This window comes from Monodon monoceros, unplaced genomic scaffold, assembly GCF_005190385.1.
Source record: "Monodon monoceros isolate NGI ecotype Baffin Bay Population unplaced genomic scaffold, NGI_Narwhal_1 Super_Scaffold_3, whole genome shotgun sequence".
Taxonomy (NCBI): domain Eukaryota; kingdom Metazoa; phylum Chordata; class Mammalia; order Artiodactyla; family Monodontidae; genus Monodon; species Monodon monoceros.
The window spans coordinates 24,450,587-24,475,293 of NW_021703780.1; the positions used below are offsets into that span (position 1 = coordinate 24,450,587).

The window sequence follows — 24,707 nt, forward strand, 5'->3', positions numbered from 1 at the left end:
TACAGAGGAAGTGGTTTCACTCCTCAGAATCCCCCCCCCCCCCCACTCCTTACCCCAGGTACCTTCCCTAAGAAGGACCTGCCCCCTGCTTCCCAGCTTCCCTCAGACTTATTGGGTCGGGGAGGGGCATGTTTCCAGTGGGAAGCAGAGGATGTCAGGCCCTCAAACATACATATACCCCTAGCACTGTGTCTAACAAATATGTGTTAAATAGTTATCATTGCCCTATACGTGCTTAGAGTCTATTTAGGGCACAAAATATGCACCAAACGTAAGAGACGCAGGGGAAGCTTTCCTTTCGTCATGAAATGGAAAAGGGAGAGGGAACCACAGCCTGCCCTGGTCTTTGATCAATGCTAGTCAGGCTGGCTGGCACCAAGGTGGGAACAGGACAGAGACATTTGGGACCTCTAAATGGCAGCCTGTCATGTTAGCTGAGTGACTGAGCATGAAATATGATGAAGAGGTCAGGTTCTGCCACTTAGGGCTTTGCAATCTTGGGCAAATACAATCTCTGTGCCTCAGTTTCTGAAGGAGTAAAATGGAGGTTTTTTTTTTTAATAGCGTTGATACGAGGATCAAATGTGATAAAGCATTTGGCACATAGTGAATGCTCATAAATGGTAGTTATTATTCGTTTTCAATATGCTTCATGTCTCCGTGTCTCAGGTCTATCGCCATGAAAGAGGTATAACCATATTGCTGAATGGTGGTTAAAGTTTGAGGTGCTCTCTCCATCTCCCTCTACATGAGGCCTCAGGAATCTCCCAAGTGGCTATAAAAAAATGCCCTTGGAAGAGGGACAAAGGGTATGCATGGTTTAGTGTGTGTGTGTGTGTGTGTGTGTGGTTTCTCATTGGGCTACTAGAGACTCTTGCCTTTAGATGATACCCTAAATTAACATAGGACCCCAAATCTACTCATTCCTGCTCTTAAAACTATACTCAAAGCTTCCATCCAAATGTTGAACCTAGGGCACAAAATTCTGAAAACACTCTGCAGTCAACTTCGTGTTTTTTCCATTCCCCAACCCCTCCAAAAGACGGTAACACTTCAAGTCAGCTTTACTATGGGGTGACAGATTTGGGGTTCTTAGATATAGTGGTGGCTAGAAGAGTGGCAGGCACTTCATCCCTGCAGTGGTTTGTTTGGGGGTGGGGTGAGGTGGGGAGAATGCAAGGAGTCATCAGCTGGAGTGACCCTTGGCCCTGCCTTCTGTGCCTACACAGTGCCTGGCACACAGGAGGTGCTCAATAAATATCTGTCAGCCGTTTGTGGGTAGTGGGGGTTACAGGCGATAGAGGCTCCCTTTGGAAACAGTATACAGGAAAGAACATCTTACATTCTATCTGTCTGCAGTTCTTGGTTCAGGGGTACTTCTCCCATTCCCCTCCATCCTCCTGTAACACCTCATCCTTATTTTCTGTGAGAGAGGCTGGGCCTGCTTCATCCCAGCACCCCGAACCCTCTTTCCAGGGCTGCAGTTTCTCCACGTGGAAGACGATGTGGCATACACCATTTTGGGAGAGACACTACACTCATGACCCCTCACTTTTGAGGCTCAAGGATCTTAAAATCTGGAGGCCTTCCATACTGCTTGTCATTTAATGAGTACTCACTTTTAGAATCCCTCCCTGACATGCAGCCTTTTATTTCTCACCCTCGCCTCCCGCATTTAAGGGTATTACTTGGTGGGCTGGGGGACCCCATGCAACTTGAGGGGATCCCCGCTCAGGGGACGGAGTGAGGCAAGGAGGCGGGACTGGAGTGTTGGAGGCGGGGCCGCAGGCTCCTAGAGCCACCCAATCGCAGGGCCAGTCAACAGCTGAGGCCACACCCCCGCTCCCGGCCGCGACCCCGGATCTTCCTCGCACTATTGCAGGGTTGGACGGAGGCCCGCGCATGCCTGCAGAAAACCTACGGACGCGGAGGGGCGGGCCTTCTCCTGCTCCTTTCGATAGGCTTCGGCAGTGCGAATAGGCCCCGCCCCCATGGGCGGCCAAGTCTACGGACAAAGTCCGGGCTTGAGGATAGGCTCCGGCTGACAGCGTCCGGCAGCGCGGCTGAGCCCCGCCCCCACGCGGGGGCACGCTTCCTGATGCAGTCCGCGCGCGCTGCAAGGCGCCGGCGCCGCGGCCCGGCGTCGCTTTGTGACGAGCCTCCGGTGGTCCCGCCCCTTCCAGCAGCGTCAGCAGATCCCAGTGGTTGCGCTGGCGTGCGATGTCCCCGGGCGCTAGCCCGGCTTGGTCCCGCAGCCCTCGGGCGGCTCCCAGCCCCAGCAGCAGCTGGGCTACCTCCATGGCTCCTTCTCGGGCCGCCAGGAACAGCGGCGTCTGCTCCTGCCCGGGAGGAAACAGCCAGCGGGGGCGGTCAGGGAAGGCCACGCCCACAAGACTGGCCCTCCTACTTGACCGGTGGTCCCTCCCCCTTCAGGTTTTTCGGAGTTCCGGCGCTTTGCACCTCTCCCGCGTCAGCTTAATTGTTGGGGGCCCGCTACCCGGTCTAACCCTGCCGTCCAGTGCGTCTTTATCGGCTCCGGCCTGGAGAAGGGAGCGGACGGCCCGGGCGTTGTTCACGGCGGCGGCCCAGTGCAGCGCGGTTTTTCCTAGGGCACCACGTGAGAGGTTGTTACCCCGAGGCTGGGGGCCCGACGCCTGGGTTCCTGTTTCCCACGGATTCTGGACTTGGGGGAAGGGCTATTCAGCCCGCCGGGTCCCTCAAAGGCGGAAGCGTTGCCCGGGTGACCGCCGGCTTGCAGGAAGCGTTGCCCCAGTGACGTCACCGGCGCGCGGGAGGGACAATGGGGCATTGTTCTGGGGTCAATGGGACCGGCAGACCACGTCCCTCCCACGAGACCCCCTCCCTTCTCACACTCTTCCCCCATCCTAGTTCCCAGTGGACTAGGGTAGTGTGTGTGTGTTTGAGGATGATGAGGGCAGACTCACTTGCTGCCTACTGCCACCGTACTGTGTAGATTTACCACCTTGACAGCGGGGTGGGAGGGAATGCCCCAGCTTCCAGTTGGTCCCTCTGCTAACCCCCCTTTTTTGCATCTTATCTCACACCCCATTTGCTCAACTTCTCGATAGCACAACATCAACTTCCCCAGATCCATACCCCATTTATCTCTGGCCCCCACATCTGCTTGGGCTGCAATCAGTTCTTCAACCAGGTCCTCAACAGCTAGCCTGGCGGCCAGCATCAGGGCTGTGGTCCCATCCTCTGTCCGCGCATCTACTGCAGTCTGTCTGCTGCGGAGTAAGAGCTGGGGCGGGGTGGGGGTGGGGCGGCAGAGAGGGCCAGTGACCCCTGGTATATCTGGACTGCTAGCTAAGGTCCCTCACACTGTTAAGCACCTCCGAATCCATATTCATCCATCTGTTCTTGTTTCTCTTTCAGTCCCCCGTCTCACATCACCTTCCTCTCTGCCAAACCCCGAGGATGCTATTGCCCAGCCTTACTTGCAAGTTTGCCCCGTTTCCTTTAGCAGCCCCAGTGTGCACTGACCTGGCAAACCTCCCGAGCATCAGCAGCCACAGCGGTGTGAAGCGGGGTGCGCCCTGCCCGGTCTGGCTGGTTGGGGTTGGCTCCTGCCTCAAGGAGGCGGCGGGCAGCGGTTGGCCGGGAGAATCGAGCAGCCAGGTGCAGGGGAGTCTCCCCAGTGCCCACGGTGTGAACCTGGGGACAGGCCCCTCCACCCAGCAGAGGTTCCCAGGGCTCAGGGCTTCCCAACCATGTCTCCTGATAGGTCCTGGACTCCACTCCCCCACAGCAGACTGCTGACATCAGGGGTGTCACCCCATCTGTGGGTGAGAGACATGAAGAATGGGAGACAACTGGGGAAGGGGGAGAACATGGAGGCTCAGGGAGAATCACAGCTTGAGGTGTCAGGAAGCCCAGCTTGGGTTCTTGATTTTGTGTGGCTTTAGTCAAGTGACTTTCTACTTTGTTTTTCTCTGGGCTTTGGTTTCCTCATCTGTAAAAGGAAGCATCAGGCCTTAATACTCTAACATTCTAGGGCAGTGATTCTCAAACTTGAGTCCTGGATCAGACTCACCTGCAGGGCTTGTTAAAACACAGATTCCCCAATATTTTGAATTTCTGAATCGGTAGCTCTGGAGTGGAACCTGAGAATTTATATTTCTAACAATTTCCCTGGTGATGCTGATTCTTCTGTCCTGGGACCACACTTTGAGAATGGCTGTTGGAAGCACTCACTCTAATATTAGTTTCTCCAGTTCTGATGTCAAAGGATTTTCTGATTCTAAAAGGGTCAAAGGGAGTTTTCATTTTCTTGGTCTGGGTTGGCTCACATACCAGGTCCACGGGTGTCCACATCAGGGACATCCATCTCAGAATCCTGGGGAGGAGTCAGCATGGCTGCCTGGGGGAGTTCCTGACAGTCACTACTCAGAGGCCAGAGCTGGCACTTGGAGGGTGAGGCCATTTCTTCAGCCTTGGGGATCAGGACAAGCAAGGATCAGTGAAGGAAGGTTGACTTGTCCCTTCAACCCCTCCGTCACTTTAGGACCATTCCTGCCCCAGTGCTTTCACCTGGTCCGCCTCTTCTCCTTCCTTGGGGCCTGAGCACATCACAACTCCATCCTCATCAACTTCTGCCTCTGGTTTCAGTGCCCTGGAAGGGGGTGGGTGGGTGGAGGACCTTCAGGGTCCCTAAGATTTCCAGCAGTCTTCCCACCCCTCTCCCCTTCCCGTGTCTTCAACTTCTGCATAGCATCTCTTATTGCTTCTGATCATAAATATCTCCACAGGAAAGAGTCCCCTCCCTGAGCCCCAGTTCTTTCTCACTCTCACTTGAGGCCGATGCTGTCCTCGCCCAGCGGGGGCCGGCGTCGGCGGGGAACTGGCTGAGTCTGAGACCTTCGAGTGAACCCAGGGGGCAGCCAGAGGGCCCCATGTTCTCGGCGCTTCCGGCGGATGAGCTGGAGGACGAGAAGAGCCCCGAGGGCCAGGAGAAGCACCCCGGCCACCGGCGAGCACAGTACAGGCCAGGGAAGCTGGTTGGCGGGGGGCTCTGGTGGAAGAGACACAGTCAGAAAAAGAGGCCATTCCTGGTGAGGCTGGGTACTCTGGTGAGACTTTGGACAAGTGCAGTAACCTCTTTTTGCCTCAGTTTCCTCAACTGTAAAATGGGAATAATAACAGTACTTGCCTCATAGGGGTCGTTGGGAGGATTAAATAAGTTAATACTGTAAAATGCTTAGAGCAAGGCCTGGCACGTAGTAAGTGGTATATAAGAGCTATTATTCTCTCATGTGCTATGAATTGTTTGATATGGGGATGGTTGGATACTCTTGGCTTAGTAGAATAGACCAGAAACCCAAGGTTTGTGGGCGGTCTGTGATAGAGGTTAGAATAAAGTACTGAGGGAAGTAAAGGAGATTGCAGAGCAAATGGGCCATGAGGAGATCTAGCTGGAGAAGAACGTTAACAAAGGTAAGTCTCCACAAAGAACATTTGGGGTTCCAGTGCTTCTGTTTCATTTGACTTCATTGCTGGTTGCTGGCGTGAAAGCTGGCCTGGGAGCAAAGTCAGGGGAAATGATGGGGCCACCTACCGGTGCCTGCACGAGGGTGGGCAGCCAGCAGGGGTCCTGGCAGTAGGGGCTCCAGGGCCCCCACTGCGGCCATCGCAGCAAGGAAGCGGAGCAGGAGCCCAGGGTCCCAGGGACAGCGGGATGCAGGATGGTCGGGGCCACAGCGGGACAAGTCCACATCCATCACCACCACAAACCTGCGGGGAAGGCACCTCAGAGACCCCTCGGTTGGTCCCTGCTTCCCTTCCCTCTGCTGGTTAAAAACTAATGTCTGCCCCCTCTTCCCCGCCTCCCAGCCTTCTTACCCAGTGCTGAGGGAGTCCGTCTCCTTGCCTGTAGGCTGTGTTTGAGGGGTTGCTCTCTCATGGTGAGAGGGGTCTGGGGCTCCTCCTAGCTCCTCTTCGGCCTGGGCTCCAGGATAGGGGTACACCATGTTCCTGCCATCACTATCTTTCCTTACCCAAAGCCCTACCCTCAGAGTCAGGGACAGCACCCGGGCCAGGGCAAGCAGCTGCCGGTCCAGGGTTGAGGGGCTCAGCACCACCAGCAGGGCCAGGGAGGGCCCCCACTCCGAATCCCCGTCTTCGGGCCTGCAGTCGCCCCCATCCCAGCCACATTCTGCAGTGTTGCAGCCCTTCTCACAGTGTCCATTGTGGAAGTGATCACGGCAGTACTGGTCATAGGCTGGACTGTGGGTTGAGGAGACGGGGACTCAGGACCCCCAAAGAAACCTGACTTCCTCATCCCAGAGAGGATTCCTGATACTCCACAGCCTCTAGGGCTCTGGTTGCTAAGTGGGGGCAGCTCTGGAGTAATGGGCTTAGACCCCGGATGGTAGGTAGTCCAGACACCCTAATGTCTACTGACACCTTTGTTTCCTAACACTGTCCCCACTCTCTACCCTCCCAAACTCCTGTCTCCCTGAAGTGAAGCCCTTTTCCCTCAGGGATGCTGGTTGCTAGGGGAGATACTCCATGGCAACAGGGCTTAGAGAGAGAAGCTTGAGGCCAGAGATCCCACAGCTCTCAGAGGGTAGCTCTGAAAGAGGCAGTGCCCTCTTTCTTGGTCCCCACATTAAATATTCATGCTGCCCCATTCCTCTGGGTTGGAGTCTAGCGTCTTATACCCCTAATTAGCAATGGTTATTAGGGTGGAAACTCCCTGAAGCTTGAGGCTGTGGTCATGCTGTAACTCAAGAGATATCTATGTCCTTCCTTCTACCCTCACCCTGCCCCCGCCCAGCCCTTCAGGGTTTCAGACTCACGTGCAGGCTGGAGGAGTCTCACAGTCATAGCCATCAAACAAACACTCTTCAGAGTCACACTGTGGATGGCACTGCCCATCCCGGAAGAGAAGCCAGCACCGAGAATGGGAGGGGCAGCCCTTCCAGGGGTCTGGGACCCCCAGGGAGCAGTCCCCACCATCCCAATTTCCTCCTGGGCCGCTGCAGCCAGCGTCGCAGGCCCCATCTCCACTTCTGCCCTCACATCCCTTTGCTCCAGGCCTCTGACACCGGGGCCCTGGAGAGCTGGGAGGGCAGGAGCATCGAAAGCCTGGGCCCCCCAGCCCAGGGGTCTCTGAGCAGCTGCCATTGTGTAGGCATGGAGAAGGAGGGCCACAGCCTGGAGGGACGGGTGGGGTCAGGCAGTCAGGGCCCCCATAGCCATTGAGGCAGGCACAGCGGGGTGGGAATCCAGGCTTGTGGGAGGGCAGACACAGGCCACCGTGGTGGCAGTGATGGAGACCGCAGGAGGGGGCTCTGTGGCTGCAGGTGGGGCCTTCAAAACCCTGCGGAGAGGAGGAGAGAGATTGGGGGAAGGACCTTGTAGTATTCTCCCCACCTACCCTTAAGCTAACCCCTGCATTAAGATAACTCAGAGGGTCCTAGATTCTCATATCTGGAAGGGGCCTCAGAGAACATCAAATTCATCGTTTTACAGTAGTGGAAACCATGTCCCCCCCCCTTTTTTTTTCACAGAGTGACATATTGCATAGTGGGGAGAATGGATGAAACAGCTGTTCGCAAGAACGTGGGTGAAAGAATGAATCTATGTACACGTATAACTGAATCAATTTGCTGTATACCTGAAGCTAACACAGCATTGTAAATCAGCTATACACCAATTTAAAAACAAAACAAAACAAAACATGGGTGAACTGTCATCATGATGTGAGTCCTGGAAGACGAAACTGTTAACAGAGTAATAGTAACTGAACTAATACTATATTATCTTGATCCTTGGAGATAGGATTATGTACTTTCTCTTCCTCTGGAAGGGGAACAGGATACAGGAGGACATAAGTACATGAAAGTTATTATTAATATTGTAATTCTTGTTTTAGGTTCATGGGTGTTATCTTGTAAGGATAATTAAAAGAAGGCAGTACCTAAACTAATGTTAGTTTGTACGTTAGTGTATCACGAACCAAGGCTTAAGATTAACCCACTTTTATGCACCTGAGGTCTATAAACAAATACACACACGGAGTTAAAAGAACTTATCCAAGCTCACCCAGCTGGCCTTGGGGACCTTCCCTTAGGCAGTGCCCGTGGTTTCTGAAAGTTCCATTCATGCTACCACCTGATCCTGCCTTTCCCCACGACTGCTGCTGAGAGCCACTTACCACTGTGGACATGAGATGGCTTTCTCCAATAGTTGCCACTCCAGTGCTCCCCCAGGTTCCCGGCTCAGGCATTCTCACCTTACGTCAGCGTTGGGGGCAACAGAGAAAGCAGCTTTGTGGTCTCTCACCTGGGGGCAGTGGCAGGTGAATCCTGGGGGTGGTCCTGCTGTGGCCTCACAGGACCCTCCGTGGGAGCAGGGCTGGCTCTGGCAGGGGTCTAGCTCCACTTCACACCACTGGCCTGTGGCAGGGGTGGGGTTAAACATAACACTGTGTTTCAGTCGCTGCCTCCTTGCTAGCTCGTTCCTGGGAGACAGCCCAGCACTAGCCGCACAGGCAAAGGGGTGGTGGGCATGTTCTCTGGTGTGGGGTGTAGAGGCAGGGGGATGGACCAGGTGACTAGGCTGCCTCATGGGTGGGGATTGTCTGGGTTTCCATGGTCAATTCAGCTGTGCCCAGAAATGCTCATACCCCCTCTCTCAGACCTTACCTGTGTGTCCAGGCAGACACTGGCAGTAGAAGGCATTGGCCAGAGAGTGGCAGGCTGCAGTGCCTGTGGGGTGACAGGGCTGGTCCAGACATTCATCCACGTCCCCCTCACAGCGCAGCCCCACAAAGCCTGGAGGGCAGGCACAGTGGAAGCCTCCAGGTTTGGGGGTGCACGTTCCATGGTTGTGACAGGGCTGGGATTGACAAGCGTCAGGTTCCTTTGAGCAGTTCTGTCCACTGTAGCCTGGTGTACACTTGTAGGCAAAGGGGGTCAGACAGGGAACCAGTAAATGAGCCCATCCTGGCACTCTGGGGGATCCAGCTCCAGGTAGTTTGCCAGCACCCCACCTTCCAACTCAGAGCATCACTCAGCTCACCGTCCATCACAGCCACGTGTAGCTTAACCCTTGTACCTCAACTCCACGTGATACACAATTATTTGATAATACACAACTTAACCACTTCCCAGTCCCAAACAATCTCTTTGATTCATTGCCACTAGATATAGCTCCGATTTTGAAAAATCCTTCTTCCCCCAGCCACACACCCACTGGGTTCGCTCATGCTTAATTAATTTATAACCATTTATTGAACGCCTGCTTTGTTTTATGCCAGGCACCTTTTCAGGCTCTAGGAATATAGAGAAAATTAGAACTCATCCCTGCTTCTATGAAATTCTCAGTCAACCAGAGGAGAGACAGCTAGCACTGATTGCATAATTTATATACATAACCTCATAAAACCCTCCTAACAACCCTCTATATGAATCATCTCATTTGAGTCTCACTTTGCAGAAAAGGAAACTGATTCCTTGAAAGATGAGTGACTTGCACAAGCCACACAGTTGGTAGGTGGCAGAGCTGGGATTTGATGCGTCTATGACTCCATAACTGATGACCTTAACCATTTTCTGATTATCTCATATCATTTTGCTAGTGAGGGAAGAGTCATTGATGAGGTCTGTATCATGTGCCAAGTTCTTGCAGGAGGAAGGAGAGTATGCAAGAATGGAGTACCAGGAAGGCTTCAGAAAAATGGAGGAAAAGGGATTCACAAAGCATCCGAGGAATGGCCAGAGAGCCGGAAGAAGCAGATGAGGGGCGTGTTTGGAAATTTCTGGAGGAAGGAGTTTCATGAAAGAGGAAATAGAGCTGAGTAATGGGTACACGGGGGTTCACTACTGATCAGTGCGCTGCTTTTGTGTATGTTTGAAAACGCTCATAATAAAAAGTTAAAAAATAAAATTTAAAAGTTAAAGAAAGGGCTTCCCTGGTGGCGCAGTGGTTGGGAGTCCGCCTGCCGATGCAGGGGACGCAGGTTCGTGCCCCGGTCCGGGAAGATCCTACATGCCGCGGAGCGGCTGGGCCCGTGAGCCATGGCCGCTGAGCCTGCGCGTCCGGAGCCTGTGCTCCGCAACGGGAGAGGCCACAACAGTGAGAGGCCCGCGTACCCAAAAAAAAAAAAAAAAAAAAAAAAAAGTTAAAGAAAGAGGGTGGTTAAAGGATCATGCCTTCTATCCAGACTCGTGTTTGTGAGTACAGGGATCAGGCTGCTTGGACTTGAGTCCCAGCTTTGCCTTCCCGTCCTGCTCAGTGACCTGAACCACCAAGGTAAGTCCCTGACCCAGTCTGGAGAGAAGTTAGGGACATTCCCCCGAGGCAGACGCCTCCTGGGCACCATCCAGTGGAAGAGGGGTGAGGAAAGCCCCCAGAGAGCCGGTCTGGGGTGTAGGGAAGTCAGCTGCAGTTTTGTGTTGCTGGAGCAGGGTTAGGGGTTGGCGGGGAGAGATGAGGCCTGAGAGGCAGGCAGGGCTGGGTCGTGCCAGGCTTGGGACTTCACTGCGAAAGAAGTGGGCAGCCACTGAAGGGTTTTAAGCAGGAGAGTGACAGGCCAGCTTAATATTTTCAACGGAGAGCCCTAGTGGTGGAGTAGAGGCGAACCTTTAGGAGGACAAGTGTGGAGGCAGGGGTGACAGGAGGCTGATGCAGGCGTCCGGGCGGAATGCAACGAAGCCCTGGACTAAGGCAGTGGGATGAGGGTGAAGGGGCAAGGACAGAGTTGAGAAATATTTAGGAGGTAAAATTAACCTGACTTGGTGGTTGGTTGGATGTGTGGGGTGAATGAAAAGAAAATGCCCTCTCCCCCTCCCCTTTCTGGCCCATGACTGCTGTTTCCCACATCCAGCCCAAATTTGTCTTCCCCCACCTCCTCTAGACCCTCTCACCTGGCAGAAATAACCATTAGGTTGGGCCATGCAGGTGGCCCCGTGCTGGCAGGGCCTGGACTCACAGGGGTTCACCCTCTCCTGGCATATACTGCCTTGGAATCCAGGGGGACAGTGGCAGAAATGGGAGGGGCCGCTGTCAATGCAGATGCCTCCATTCTGGCACAGGGAAGAGACTTCTGTGCCTGGGAAGAGAGACACACAGGGATTGATAAAGCTAGGTGGGGTGGAAGGATGCTCAGGGGCTCCAGACAATGAGCAGAGAGGTCCATGGAGGCGCCACTGACATTCCTGGGGTGGGTGGAGGCCACTCGGAGCTTGAGGAGTCAGTAACTCTTGACCCTGAAGAGATTAAAACATCAAGTTCCCGACATGGATGGACCTAGAGATTGTCATACTGAGTGAAGTAAGTCAGACAGAGAAAGACAAATATCGTATGATATTGCTTATATGTGGAATGTAAAGAAAAGGGTACAAATGAACTTATCTACAAAATGGAAATAGATTTACAGATGTAGAAGACAAACTTATGGTTACGAGGGGGTAAGTGGGGGAGGGATAAACTGGGAGACTGGGACTGACATATACACACTACTCTATATAAAATAGATAACTAGGGCTTCCCTGGTGGCACAGTGGTTAAGAATCCGCCTGCCAGTGCAGGGGACACGGGTTCGAGCCCTGGTCCGGGAAGATCCCTCATACCATGGAGCAACTAAGCCTGTGGGCCGCAATTGCGGAGCCTGCACTCTAGAGCCCACGAGCCACAATTACTGAGCCCGCGTGCCACAACTACGGAAGCCCACGTGCCACAACTACTGAAGCCCGTGCGCCTAGAGCCCGTGGTCCACAACAAGAGAAGCCACCACAATGAGAAGCCTGCGCACCGAAACAAAGAGCAGCCCCCGCTCGCAGCATCTAGAGAAAGCCTGCGCGCAGCAACAAAGACTCAATGCACCCAAAAGTAAATAATAAATAAATTAATTAATTTTAAAAAATCGATAACTAATAAGGACCTATTGTATAGCACAGGGAGCTCTACTCAATACTCTGTAATGGCCTATACGGGAAAAGAATCTAAAAAAGAGTGGATATATGTATATGTATAACTGATTCACTTTGCTGAAAACCTGAAACTAACACAACATTGTAAATCAACTATGCCCCAACTTAAAAAAAAAAAAAATCAAGTTCCTCCTCCTGCCTGTTTTGTCAGAATGGAGAGAAATACCTCTTCTTTGGCTTATCAGGGCATTATAAGCAACTATATTCTTGGCTTTAAATGTCTCAAGCAAGAAAGAACTCAAGAGAAACTTCAGGTGGGGACACCTGAAGTGGCTTAACTAATGGTCTAAGTCCATCCCCTGGGTTTTGCATCCTCTGATGTTCTCTCACAGTGATTCCCATCAGCCATCCCCTAACCTCACAATGGTCTCTTTCCTAAGTTCTTCTCATAACAAAACTTATTTGAACAAGAAATAATTTTACCCAGGGGTTGGCATAACATCCAAGTGAGTGGGGCATTGCGAAGTGTGTTGAGTGTAGTTGGTTAAGCGTGGTTCACTCTAGTTGAGTTATGATGGTAAAGACAGTGCTGAGTTGTTCCACACTGGATCACTGGGTTATGTCCCTGGTGGTTGTGTTAAACTGGAGTCTGGTTGACTGGGCTGGGTGGTGTTGCTTGTGTTGTGTTGAACGTGGTGCTAGGAGTTGAGTTGTGTTAGGCTGTCCTGGGTGTTGAGCTGCAGCATCAATAACTGGTTGTCTGTGTTGCTTTGACTCTTGGTCCACTGTTTGTCCAAATGCTGTGTGTGGATGTCCTTAGGGGTGGGGTAGAGGAGGACACTCTTTTGCTCTTCGTCTGCCCCATAGTCAGTCCTTGGGTCAGTACCTTGGCTCAGAGCAGCCTTCTGGCAGGAGGACAGCGGTAGGTTGCAGAGAGGCCCAGTCCATCCCTGGAGGCACAGGCACTGGAAGGAGGGCCCAGTCTGGAGGCAGTGGGAATTGTGTGGACAGGGCTTCTGAGCGCATGAGTCGATCAGCGTCTGAGGGTTAGGAGGGAGCGTGAGGCAGGAAAGAACACCAGGTTCCCAGGCCTAGAGATTGTCCCCTGCTAGTGTCTCAAAATCCCTTACCCTGAAAACTCTCTCCTGAATGGTCTGGGACTAGGTCACCCTCCCTGGATTCCTTGGATACCCACATCCCAGAACAGTCGCTGGGATCAGAAATCCTTTTAGTGAACCATACAGATCTCAAGTTAGACCTCAACTCCTAGACTTCCACACCTCCTTTCACGTGGATACCCCTCCTAAGCTTCCCTGCTGCCACCTTTTAATACCCGAGGCCCTCTTACTAGAGCTCTCCTGCCCCTCCCTCCTCAGCACACCTGGCTCAGTGCCCCTCACCTGGCAGCTGTCTCCTGTGTAGCCAGGGGGACAGAGGCAGCGGGGACCCTGAGGGCTGTCTTGGCAGGTTGCCCTGTTCCTACAGGGGCTGGATAAGAAAGAGAGAGGGCACAGTAGGAGGAAGGCCAGGGCAACAAGGGGAGGGAGTGTGTGATGTGGTGGCAGGCAACCACTGGGGAGATGGGAAAGTAGGAGGGAAGGCAGAGTGAAAGGATGTGGGATGTGGGATGAGAGGCAGCATGGCGCCCCAGAGGAGATGGAGAGGAAGGGTGGTGAGGGCTCCCTCCCTCCCTCCCTCCAGGGGTCTCTGTGCCCTGCTCACCTGTCCGCACAGCTGGGACGGATCCTTCCCTCGCAGCGTGGGCCCTGGAAGCCCGTGGTGCAGAGGCAGGAGTAGGTGCTGGGCCTGTTCACACAGGTGCCCCCATTGAGGCACGGTGCTGGAGAGAGGAGGCTGTGAGGGGTTGGGTTCCTTGCCTGTAACCTGGCCTGTGGCCTCAGTCACACCACACACGGGGCACCCCCCCGCCCCCCGCAACTTCCCCACCCAAACAACGGCTCACTGTGTCCAGTTAATTTTTTTTTAAATGTGGTACAAACATACCCTGACCAGTTTCTCCATCCTCCTGTGGCCCAGACCCAGCGCATGGTGGGCACTCACCAGAGGCACAGTGGTCCATGCTGGTCTGGCAGCGGAGCCCGGTGTGGCTCAGAGGGCAGGTGCAGGAGTAGCCCCCAGGGCTGGGGCTACAGGAACCACCGTTGAGACAGGGCCCTGAGTGACAAGCTGTCACCTCCTCGCTGCAAGTGGGCCCTGAGGGAAGCGGGTGGGGTCTGAGAAAGGGAAACCTCCTTTTCTCTTCTTTTCCTGCTCTTCCCTTTCCTTCCCTTCCTCACCCCCATCCCCCAACCTCTTTTCTTTTCTCACCACCTCTTACGTCACCCGTGCCCTCTGTAGCCCATGCCCAGTTCTTTTTTTTTTTTTTTTTTTTTTTGCTGCACCGTGGGGCATGTGGGATCTGAGTTCCCTGACCAGGGATGGAACCTGCACCCCCTGCAGTGGAAGTGTGGAGTCTTAACCACTGGGCCACCAGGGAAGTCCCAGCCCCTGCCCAGTTCTTCTTGGTGGTGACTGAGATCCAGAGCCCTTTGGACACATGTCTCCACTGGCCTTGCCCTTGATTTAGATGGTGGTCAGCCCAGGGTATATACGGTTTAGGGAGCACCTCACCTGTGTAACCTGTGGGGCAGGTGCAGTTGAAGCCAAAGGGTTGGGGGTGGCAGGTCCCTCCGTGGGCACAGGGTGTGGAGACGCAATCCCCCAGCTCTGTGTCACACTCTGGTCCTGTCCAACCCACATCACACACACACGAGGATCTGGTCATAAAAAGAAAGGGGGGTTTTCTCTTCTCCCCTCCCTGTTGGTCAGACCCCTATGACTTCTTCTTTTTTGGCCCTGGGACTCTGGCCCCTTTCTCAGCGTCTTTGCTCTCAGCATTGTCCCCCTTCTGCCCTACCTGCCCCACTCATTTTCTCCAACTAGATCTATCTATCTATCTATCTATCTATTCATCCATCCCTTCTATAACTTGTTTATTGTCTGTCTTTCCTCATTAGAACCAAAGCTCCATGAGAGTAGATACCTTGTCTCTTTTGTTCTGTGTTGCTCCCCCAATGCCTGGAAATGTATCCACACATAGTAGATGCTCAATAAATATTTGTCTAATGAATGATGAGATGAATTGGTCCTGGGATTTAATACTCTTCTTTCTGCTTTGACCTCCCTAGCCCTCTGTTTCCCTCTTTATTTATGAACTCTCCCCTCATTGGATAACACTCACCAGTCAAACCCTCTCATTGGTTGTGATCTCAGAACTTTGCCATCTTCTTCCCATTCCCCATTGGTCATTTCCTACAGACTCACCCCTCACTGGCTCTTTTCTCCTGCCTTAGCTGAGGAGGACCCAGAGGAGACTATGAATGGGGAGGGCCTGGAAGATGTTACCTCTGGCAGTGCCCATGGTGGCAGGTGCAGTTGTCTTCAGCTGGGGCACAGCCAGGGCTTCCACTGGGGCAGAGGCACTGGGCCTCTTCCTCCGGATCCTGGCATCTTTGCTTGGGCTGGCACAGGTTGGGGGCACACAGGGGAATTTCACAGAGATGACCTGGTGTGGGGAGATTGGTCAGAGAGAAAACAGAGTCCCTCCCTGTCCTTGATGGGGCCAAAGGCCGCTTCTTATGCATGACTTGCTCACTCTTCATGAACCTGTCCTTCAGTGGCTCCCTAATGCCTCAGGATACCAACTTCTTTAGAATGCCACATGGGGTCCTGCATGCCATGGCCTTCCTACAATTGCTATGTTTCTGACCTTCGCCCCATTGTAGCCTAAGCTCTGGATGTCCTACACTCCCTTAAGCGGGGTGTGCTTTTCTTCCCTCCGTGCCTTTGCACATGCTGTTATCCACAGTTAAAACGCGCTGCCTAGCATTCTGTCTTGACAAACTCCTACTCAGTCTTTAAGACTCCGTTCAGCCATCTTTTCTCATCCCTAGTCTGGGTTGGCCAGTCCTTTGTGTTCCTATAGGATCCTGTGCATTCCTCTCTCAGAGCATGTCTCTGGGCCATAATCAACTTGTTGGTCTGTCTACAGTAGATTTAAATCCACTTGAGGATAGCAACTCTTGCTCAACTTAGTGTCTGTGTCTGGCATAGTAGACACTTAATAAATGTTTGCCAAATAAGCAGATGAATGGCTTGCCTTTGAACCTCATCCTCTGCTCCTGTTCCCCAGTCATGCCACTCATGTTGGGCCTGATGTGGGTCCTACAGTAACACTCACCCTCAGCTCCTGTACGGTTGTGCAGGTTTTGCACTGCATAAATTTAAGGGATTCCATTCTCATTCTGTTCTCACATCCCAATGCTCAAATGCTCATCAGTGACCTCTACTGTACCTCAAATGGACTCAAATACCCCTCCAGTTCTTTCCAATGCCTCCCCCGCTGACCTGTAAAGCCAGATGGGCAGAGGCAAAGGAAAGCTCCTGGGAGGTCAAGGCAGCTGGCTCCAGTGGGGCATGGGCCTCTCAGACACTCGTCCACCTCCGCCTGACAGCGTGGGCCTTCAAAGCCTATGGCACAGCAGGAGGGTCAGGGACCTGCACGGAAGTCTGCGCCTGCCCTCACTCTCGCCTCCAGAGTTTGAGCCCCAGTTTACCTGGGAGACACTTGCAATGGAAGGATCCAGGCTGGTCCTGGCACTGCCCACCGTTGGCGCAGGGAGAGCTTCTGCACTCGTTGATGTCCTCCTCACACCTGGGGCCAGTGAATCCTGGTGCGGTTGGGAGTGAGAGGGAAGAGATGACCAAGGTCTTTTTTTTCCTTTTCTTGACTTTCTCTAGATTTATGAGGGAGTTTGTTACAAATGTTTGAGCTTTACAGGCATGATTTCATGGATTCAAACAAAAAATTAGGAGTTAACACTGGTATTTAGCCTTCTCTTTACAAATACAGAAATAACATTGCTACAAATTGCAAGGGAGAGAATCTTGTTTCAAATGGTTTGGTTTGGGGTTTTGTCTAAATGTGTCATTATATAATGAAGGCACCAATATGGGAGCTTTACAAATAGTGATTTGGATTTCAGGACAAAATAGAGCATAACTTGGTAACTTTAGTCTTTTTTTTTTTTTTTTTTTTTTTTTTACCCGGGCCTCTCCCTGCTGTGGCCTCTCCCGTTGAGGAACACAGGCTCCGGACGCGCAGGCTCAGCGGCCATGGCTCACGGGCCCAGCCGCTCCATGGCATGTGGGATCTTCCCAGACCGGGGCACGAACCCGTGTCCCCTGCATCGGCAGGCGGACTCTCAACCACCGCGCCACCAGGGAAGCCCAACTTTAGTCTTTATATAAATAAGGCATAACTGGATATGTGTACTAATGCTGAAAATACATTTTATCAAAAGAATAAATACAGGTCCTGGCCCTTTCCCTTGCTAGGAAAGGTGAACCTGGAGGACTTCCAGAGAAGACACCTGGGACAGGTGGAGATGACAGGAGGGTGATGCATAAAGGTGAAACAGCCACCTGCCAGCCGTGTGACTTTGGGCAAGCTACCCAACCTCTCTAGGCTCCACTTTATTCTCCTGTAAAAGGGAAATGATAATATAAACTACTCATGGTATCACTGAGAGAATTAAATGAGTTAATGCCTGAAAAGTACATAGCCAAGTGCCTGGCTTAGAGTAAATATTCAATAAACATCAGTTATTATCATAACAGGGAATAGAGGGATGTCCCGTGAAGCTGGAGAAGGAAGGCCTGGGGCGACTTTCCCTGCATCCGTGGCGAACAGTGCCAAGGCCAGCCGGGGACCCCCGGCATGCAGGGGGAGAGTACAGAGGACTCTGCAGGAGGGCTGGAGAGGAGGGATATTTGGGTGACCTGGCAGGACAGAGATGAGGGTGGGCGAGTAAGCAGGGGAAGATTCGGAGGACGTAACAGAAGAGAGTTTGGAGAAGAGAGAAGGAGTTGGAGAAATGGGGCGCTCCTCGGTCTGGCCCGAGAGAGCTTCAAGAGGCCACGGGCGATTGCCAGGCTGGAACCGTGGAGTGGAATCTGCACTCACCGGGCCGGCAGATGCACCGGAAGCCATTGAGCAGGTCGTGGCAGTCAGCCTGGTTCAGGCAAGGGGCAGAGGCGCACTCGTCTGTCTCTACCTCACAGAGCCGCCCTTCTAAGCCTGAGGAGGGGTCAAGGGCGAGGCTCAGCCAGGCCAGCCTTGCCTTAGCTGCTCACCCCTTCTGTCCAGGAGGCCTGGGTTCTAGAACCAGCCCTGTCCCTGACCTGCCCTGTGCCCCAGCAGGCAGCCTCTCCCAGGGGGCCGTCTGCGTGTGGGTTGGAGAGATGAACCCGAGGCCCTGCTGCTCTGCTGTGTTTGGCTCTACCCCCCTCAGGTGTGAAAGCTCGAGGAGCAGGGATCCTGCCGGGACATGTGGGAGGGCTCTGGGGAAGTGCCTTTTGGGGCCATTCCTCTGTGCACAGAAGGCAGGGCTCACCCGGGAGGGCTGATCAGCCTGGAGGTCCTCGAGGTACCAATGTGACAAATGGGCATCTGCTTGGAGGTGATTCACTCCTCTTGTTCTACCTGGGCAGACCTCTGTGCCAGGGAGACCAGGGATCCCCAAGGTGGGGATTTGAAGGGCGTCTGGGGACCTGTGTCACTGCCATACTTGTCCTGCTTCTTCGACCTCCTCCCGGTCTCCTCTGTCTCACCCTGAACTGAAGCTGGACCTCGGCTGCCTCCCTCTTCTTGCCTGGGGAACCTGCCTCTGAAGCTCCTTGAGATCTACAACCTTGTCCCTTGGATTAGTGGATAGTTTTCTCAGCATTTATCTTTGGATGCTTCTCAGCTTAGGAAAGCTGTGTAGTATAGTGGGTAAAACTATCAAAGCTCTGGAGTTGAATCCTGGCTCTGCCACTTACTAGCTGGGCAACCTTCAACAAGTCACTTAACCTCTCTGTGCCTCAGTGTCATTTATAAAATGGGCATAGTAACAATGCTGATTTCATAGGGTTATTGTAAAGATTAGATAATGCATGTAAGATGCTCAGGCACAAAGTAAGCTGTTATTTTCCTGGTTTTATTCAGCTCCCTGATATTGGCTCTCTCACTGCCTCCCTGGAGAGATGTTTACCCCCCTTAAGACTAACTTGTAGGTAGGTGCAGCCTTGCAGCATTCCTTTCCCGTTGTACCAAATTCAAGCACACAGACCCTTTGGGATTTTTTTTTTTTTTTTTGTGGTACGCGGGCCTCTCACTGTTGTGGCCTCTCCCGTTGCGGAGCACAGGCTCCGGACACGCAGGCTCAGCGGCCATGGCTCACGGGCCCAGCCGCTCCGCGGCATGTGGGATCTTCCCACACCGGGGCACGAACCCGTGCCCGCTGCATCGGCAGGCGGACTCTCAACCACTGCGCCACCAGGGAAGCCCGACCCTTTGGGATTTTAAAGGTTTACTCTCAATCTCTACAGGGGAGAGGTTCTGTGATTAGGGTGAGCACTCTGGGTTGGCATAAGCAGAGGCTGCAAGCATGAAAACTTTATTCACTGCTGCTCTGCTCTCCCCTGATGGGCCTCTGTGTACAGTGGACCAGGTTGTGTACCCTGCGGTGTCTATGAAATGAATGCAGGGTTGAGCAGTGCACAGCCTCACTACTGTCTGTGGCAGTCCTTCTCCCAGGGGCCGTCAGTTTCCCGGAGTTTTCATCTGGGGGGTGAGGAGAGGAGGAGAAGCATTCTTTGCTGTCTGACCCCAACTGGCCTGAGGCTATCTGTGCTCTACAGGGGTCACGTCCAGTGGGTTTGGGATTAGTCTCCTGTCTCCTCTACTTGAGGGCCCACTCAGCTGGTACCTGGTGGGCAGAGGCACTGGAAGGTGGCGAGCAAGTCCAGGCAGGTGCTGCCAGGGTGGCAGGGCTGCGACAGGCACTCATTGTGATCGGCCTCGCAGCGGGATCCCGTGTAGCCAGGGGGACAGAGGCAGTCAAAGGAGCCGGGCGTGTTGAGGCAGGAGCCGCCGTGTTCACAGGGACTGGGGCCTTGCTGGGCTAGGAGGAGAGAAGATCCGGGGGTCCTCAGGGGTCAGTGGTGGAAGGGCGAGGAGGCCAGAGTGGCAGGGAAGGTGTGGGGACCCTGTTTGTGGCTGATGAGATCAAAGTGGGGAAAGGGATTGTGGCTTTAAAATGGAGGAGGACTAAATGGGGCCTCGAGGGCTGAGGATTGGTGAGAAGACCGTGTAAGGCAGAGATGCCAAAAATGGACAAATTCAGGAAAAACAGATGTTTACTTATTTACGTGGCCACTGTGTGGCTTGCGGGATCTTAGTTTCCCAACCAGGGATCGAACCCAGGCCCTTGGCAGTGAGAGTACGGGGTCCTAACCACTGGACCGCCAGGGAATCCCCAAGATGTTTATATTTTTAATTTGGAAAACAATTGGCCTGTTTCCCTCCTCAGTGCAGAGGCTGTCTGGGGGCTCAGAGAGGGTCTCATGTGGAGGTGCCTCACCCATCTGACACTCGTCCAGATCCTGGTGGCAAGTGGGGCCCGTGTAGCCAGGCTGACACACGCAGAATGTGGAGCCCCTCAGGGGGTTGGTGTTGCACTGGGCTTCCCGGTGGCACGGCTGGCTCAGACACATGTCCTCCATGTGGCACAGGAGGCCTGGAGGGCAGGGTGGAGGCGAGGCTCTCAGAGGCCGCTTGAAGCTCCCAGCTGCCCTCCTGGTGCTTCTGTCACGTACCATCTCCACCTCCCGCCTCCCGCCTCCCTGTACCCCGTGTCACACCTGTGCGGCCAGGTGGACAGAGGCAGGAGAAGGAGCCCACACGGTCGATGCAGGTGGAACCGGGGGCACAGGTGGCGGCAACACAGTCGTCCAGGTTCTCCTCGCAGCCCGTGCCCCCCCAGCCGCTCACACACACACAATGGAAGCCACCAGCTGAGTTCTGGCAGGTACCCCCGTTTCTGCAGCGAGGGGGACCCTGAACCTCACATTCGTCCACATCTTCAGAGCAATCCCAGCCTGCCAAGGGGAAGGGGACAGGTGCTGGAGCTGGGGGCCCTGTGAGGAGTGGAGAACAGGGGCTGACCATCTGGGCCACTGGTGCCATCAACTTGGCTGAAACGACTCACCTGTCCAGGCCTCTGGGCAGAGGCAGGTGTAGGTGCCCAGCCCATCCTGACAGGTGCCCCCGTTCTGACACTGGTGCCCGACACAGTCATCTGGATTCACCTCACAGCTTGGGCCTGTGAAACCTGACAGGGTCATGCGATCAGCTGAGGGAAGGGGACCCATGGGAGACAACCTCCGTGCCCAGAGAGAGGGGCTGCAGGAAGACCCCTGCGAGGACACACCTGGGGGACACAGGCAGAGGTGGAAGGTGGAGTCTCTCCCTGGAACCACTTGACAGGTGCCCCCATTGGGACAGCCCCTGGGAGGGCAGGGTCCTGGCCGGAGCTCACAGCGTGGACCCCCCCACCCAGCGGGGCAGAGGCACTGGAAGGACCCCAGGGTGTTATGGCAGGAGGTGCCCTTGGGGCAGGGTCCTGGGTCCAGGAAACACTCGTTGACATCGCGTTCGCAGGCATGGCCCTCGAAGCCAGGTGGGCAGCGGCACTGGATCTGGGGGTATGTGGCCAGACACACCCCTCCGTTGACGCAGGGGTTGGCTGAGCAGAAGTCCCGGAGCTGGCAGTGCTCACCTGAGGCAGAGGACGGGGCAGGGGGGCATTTTCCTAGCACTGCACAAATTCCAGCTCCTCTGAGATGACCCAGCTCTCACTCTGGATTATCTCTGTGTCGAATTTCATATTTTCTTCCCTTCCCTCCCATACCCTCTATGCCCTATTCCATCACCCTCACTTTTATCATTCTTCGGGAGGGTTATATCTGGAGTGACCACATTTCTCAAGCTGAAAACTGAACATGTAGCTCTTGGTGGGAGTACTGTGAATCAGCCCTGCTTGGGAAAATCTGGGACGGAGGGTTCCTCTAGTGGTGACCTTGGTGGTGAATTAGAAAGCGCGCAGCCTCTGCAAGCAGGAGACTTAGCCCCTTGCCTTGCCCCGCCAGCTGTGTGCCCTCGGGCCGTCGTCTTGCCTCTCTTATCCTGATTTCCTGATCTTCAGGTGGGTGTAATGGTCCGGATAACGATAAAGAGACTCACTTCACAGCCGTGTGCACCAGTGGGAATGGTGGCGCTGGCGGCGGTGCCGCTGGTACTGAGCTAAGTAAGCACTTCCTGAGCATCGCCCCCTTTCTTCTCGACAACAACCTTATGAAGTGTGGACATCGGCTGACAACCGAGGACCCAGGCAGCTTAAATATCTTATGCAAGGTCACATGTCTAGTCAGTGGCAGAGCTGGCAATGGACCCGAGGAGGGGGCCTCCCGGAGCCCCTACTCTGAAGCACAAGGCATGGCAAGTTGCCACTGACCATCCTTCCTGTCTGGTCTCTCACACCCGGTCTTGGGCCCCGTTTCCTCAGAATTTCCTCGTCAGTTAAAAAATCTCCATGTCCTGGGCCCACCCCAGATGCACCAAGGCAGGCTCTCTGGGACAGGGCACCGGTATTTTTAAGGCTTTCCAGGTGACTGCTATGCCTACCTAAGTTTGAGAATCTTTGTCTCTAGTCCACCCCCTCCTGGATGCGCCCACATCCCAAGCACTCTCTGACCTCGTGGCCTTTGCTGCCTGGTCCAGCCCTCCCGATCCTGGTGAGGTGCTATGGAACCTTTCTCTCCAGGGCCTCGCAGCTCTGTCCAGGCACCCCTGACCACTTCCTCATGGTAGCACACCCTGCCCATCATGTGTCCTGCTCTCTCGCTCCAGGGCTGCACCCACGTCCCGTCACACCGCCCACCACTGCAGTCTTCCCGGGTGACAGTGTGGGCTCCCACCACTCAGAATAGAAGCCATTCAGGTGCTCAGAATGCAGAGTCCTGGAAGTCCCCTGCTGTGCTAGGCATTAACCCTCTAGCTAGTGGACCGAGGGGAGGTTGAGGGGCTGGGAGAGGGGTCAGGGTGGTGTGCGAAGGGGGCTGAGGCAGTAGCTATTTACCAGCTGGCTTGGAAACACCTCAACATCTTAGCAATCGGTACTATCCTGTCGGTGAATGTCAATCTTGGGTAAATGGTTCACCAAGAATTGGCTTGTTGATTCTCGCGGCCTCTCTCCTCAAAGGGCTCGCCGTCTCTCAGGCTCTATTTCCATCTTTCCTACCCCACAGCCCAGCCCGTTGCCCCTGCCTGTCCCCCTTCCTCGCCGCCCCCATCAGTGCTCACCTGTCCATCCCGGCATGCAGGAGCACTGTGGGCGGCCTGAGGCCTGGACGTGGCAGCGGCCCATTTTGGAACAGAAGGAAGAACAGGGGTCCTTGAGCTGGGCCTGGCACCTCTCACCAGTGAAGCCAGAGGGGCAGGTGCAGAAGAAGCTGGGGGCCAAGGGAGAGGGAGGGCTGGGGGAGCTGGGAAGGGTGGGAAGCAGGGCTTGACAGCTGCCTCCATTCTGGCAGAGCTGGGCATCCTGGCAGGGGTCCGGAAACTGGCATGTCTCACCCAGGAAGCCAGGGGCACACCTGGGCAGGGGAGGAGACAGGAGAGCTTACTTCCTGGCCCTCTGCTTTCTCTCCTCCCTCCCTCCTTTGCTTTCATTTGTCTCCCTTCATCTGCTTCCCCTCCTGCCTTTCTCCTTCCTTCCCATCTCTCCCCGTCCCCTCCCCTACTCCCCTTCCCAGTCTCCCACTCCCACAGGGTGCACTCACTGGCACGTCCCTTGCCCCTGAGATAGGCTCAGACAGGTGCCTCCGTTGGCACAGCGTTCTGGGAAACTCCCGCACTGCAGCCCTAGAGATGGAGATGAGGATGAGATGGGAGCAGGTAGCATTACGCTCCACTTTTCCTCCCCTGGACGCTCCGGAGGGACCTGCCTGCAGCAGCCCCGCACAGGTGCTCTGAACCCCACCATTGCCTTGATACTCTTGTTCCTAATCCCCACGTGGTGCTCACTCCCCAGCCCCCCAGATCCCAGGCCTCTCAGTTACTGATCCCCACCCCTCCTTTCCTGTTTATTCTCTGGCCTCCCAAGTCTAGCTTCAGGCTCCATCCCTCGGAAGCAAGACAACAGGAATAAGGAGGGGGGCGCTGAGGGGACTCCTGGGAGGTGAATGGCTGAAACATTGAAGGGATTTCCTCCCGGAAGGGCCCAGCATTGAGCCATCGGGGGGTGGGGACAGCTGGACCAGGAAAGGGACTTTGTGGGCCCTTGACCTTCCCGTGTCTCCATCTCCTGTTCCCTCTCATCTCTTCCCCTAGCAGGTGGTCCCTCTATTCCCTCTCTTCCTCCTAAACGTGACTGTAAGAGCACGCTGTACCCCAGTTCCAGGGCCAACTTGGTTCTCCCTGGGGGTGGGCACCTTCTCGCCCATCCCCCCTACCGTCACCACCCCTGGCACAGGGCCCATAGCCTGGGTCTGTGTAGCTGCAGGGGCAGAGTTGTCTCTCCCTGCCGGCAGCCCCATTTGGGGCGTGAGAATCTTCTCCATCCAGTGTCGCCTCAAAGCATGCAGATTTACCCTCTGTCTCCAGCCCACTGGACATCCTCCTAAGGAAGGGGGGTCCCCTCACTTCTCCCACCCCATGCCTCACCTCTGGTCTGGACGACTGACCGACACAGCAGCAGCAGCAGCAGCAGCAGCAGTGAAGGGGGCTGCATTCCAGAGCCCCTGCCCAAGCCCAGATCCCCCCTGCCTCTTCCAGTGGGACCCTCAGAGCCCTCACTGAGGCAATAACCACCCACTCTGCTCCCACGGCCCCTTCTTCCTCCTCTTCGGCCTGCTGCGAACCTC

The 24,707-nt window shown here is 54.5% G+C and overlaps 1 protein-coding gene across 4 annotated transcripts; it reads right to left on the bottom strand.

The window, feature by feature from the left end:
* Nucleotides 1–1,046: 1,046 nt before the first annotated feature.
* On the bottom strand, nucleotides 1,047–24,707 carry NOTCH4 (notch receptor 4). 4 transcript variants are annotated; one of them, XM_029242864.1, is made up of 30 exons: nucleotides 24,508–24,707; nucleotides 23,625–23,706; nucleotides 23,146–23,438; nucleotides 21,215–21,562; nucleotides 20,993–21,115; nucleotides 20,646–20,882; nucleotides 20,366–20,521; nucleotides 19,712–19,906; nucleotides 17,926–18,039; nucleotides 16,517–16,630; nucleotides 16,308–16,430; nucleotides 15,306–15,465; nucleotides 14,532–14,677; nucleotides 13,962–14,114; nucleotides 13,623–13,740; nucleotides 13,301–13,388; nucleotides 12,787–12,940; nucleotides 10,896–11,080; nucleotides 8,673–8,925; nucleotides 8,311–8,423; nucleotides 6,822–7,345; nucleotides 5,863–6,246; nucleotides 5,579–5,754; nucleotides 4,816–5,035; nucleotides 4,555–4,636; nucleotides 4,318–4,456; nucleotides 3,508–3,803; nucleotides 3,118–3,265; nucleotides 2,508–2,605; nucleotides 1,047–2,339 (listed from the first exon to the last, which is right to left on the bottom strand). In XM_029242864.1, exons 1-30 carry the CDS (start codon nucleotides 24,572–24,574, stop codon nucleotides 1,650–1,652), a joined length of 5,979 nt encoding a protein of 1,992 aa, XP_029098697.1. In that variant the 5' UTR covers nucleotides 24,575–24,707; the 3' UTR covers nucleotides 1,047–1,649. The 4 variants fall into 4 exon arrangements, with proteins under 4 accessions (XP_029098697.1, XP_029098698.1, XP_029098700.1 ...); XM_029242865.1 differs by having other exon boundaries at nucleotides 3,508–3,800; nucleotides 24,508–24,698; XM_029242867.1 differs by lacking the exon at nucleotides 21,215–21,562 and having other exon boundaries at nucleotides 24,508–24,698.

Excerpts from the sequence above, each read along its gene's own strand:
- NOTCH4 (XM_029242864.1), bottom strand. The coding sequence starts at position 24,574 with ATGCAGCCCCCTTCACTGCTGCTGCTGCTGCTGCTGCTGCTGTGTCGG. Across the intron at positions 15,466-16,307 it reads CTGCCCATCTGGCTTTACAG|GTCATCTCTGTGAAATTCCC; the intron begins GTCAGCGGGGGA and ends TCCCCACACCAG. Across the intron at positions 2,606-3,117 it reads GGGGGCCAGAGATAAATGGG|GAAAAACCGCGCTGCACTGG; the intron begins GTATGGATCTGG and ends GTGGTGCCCTAG.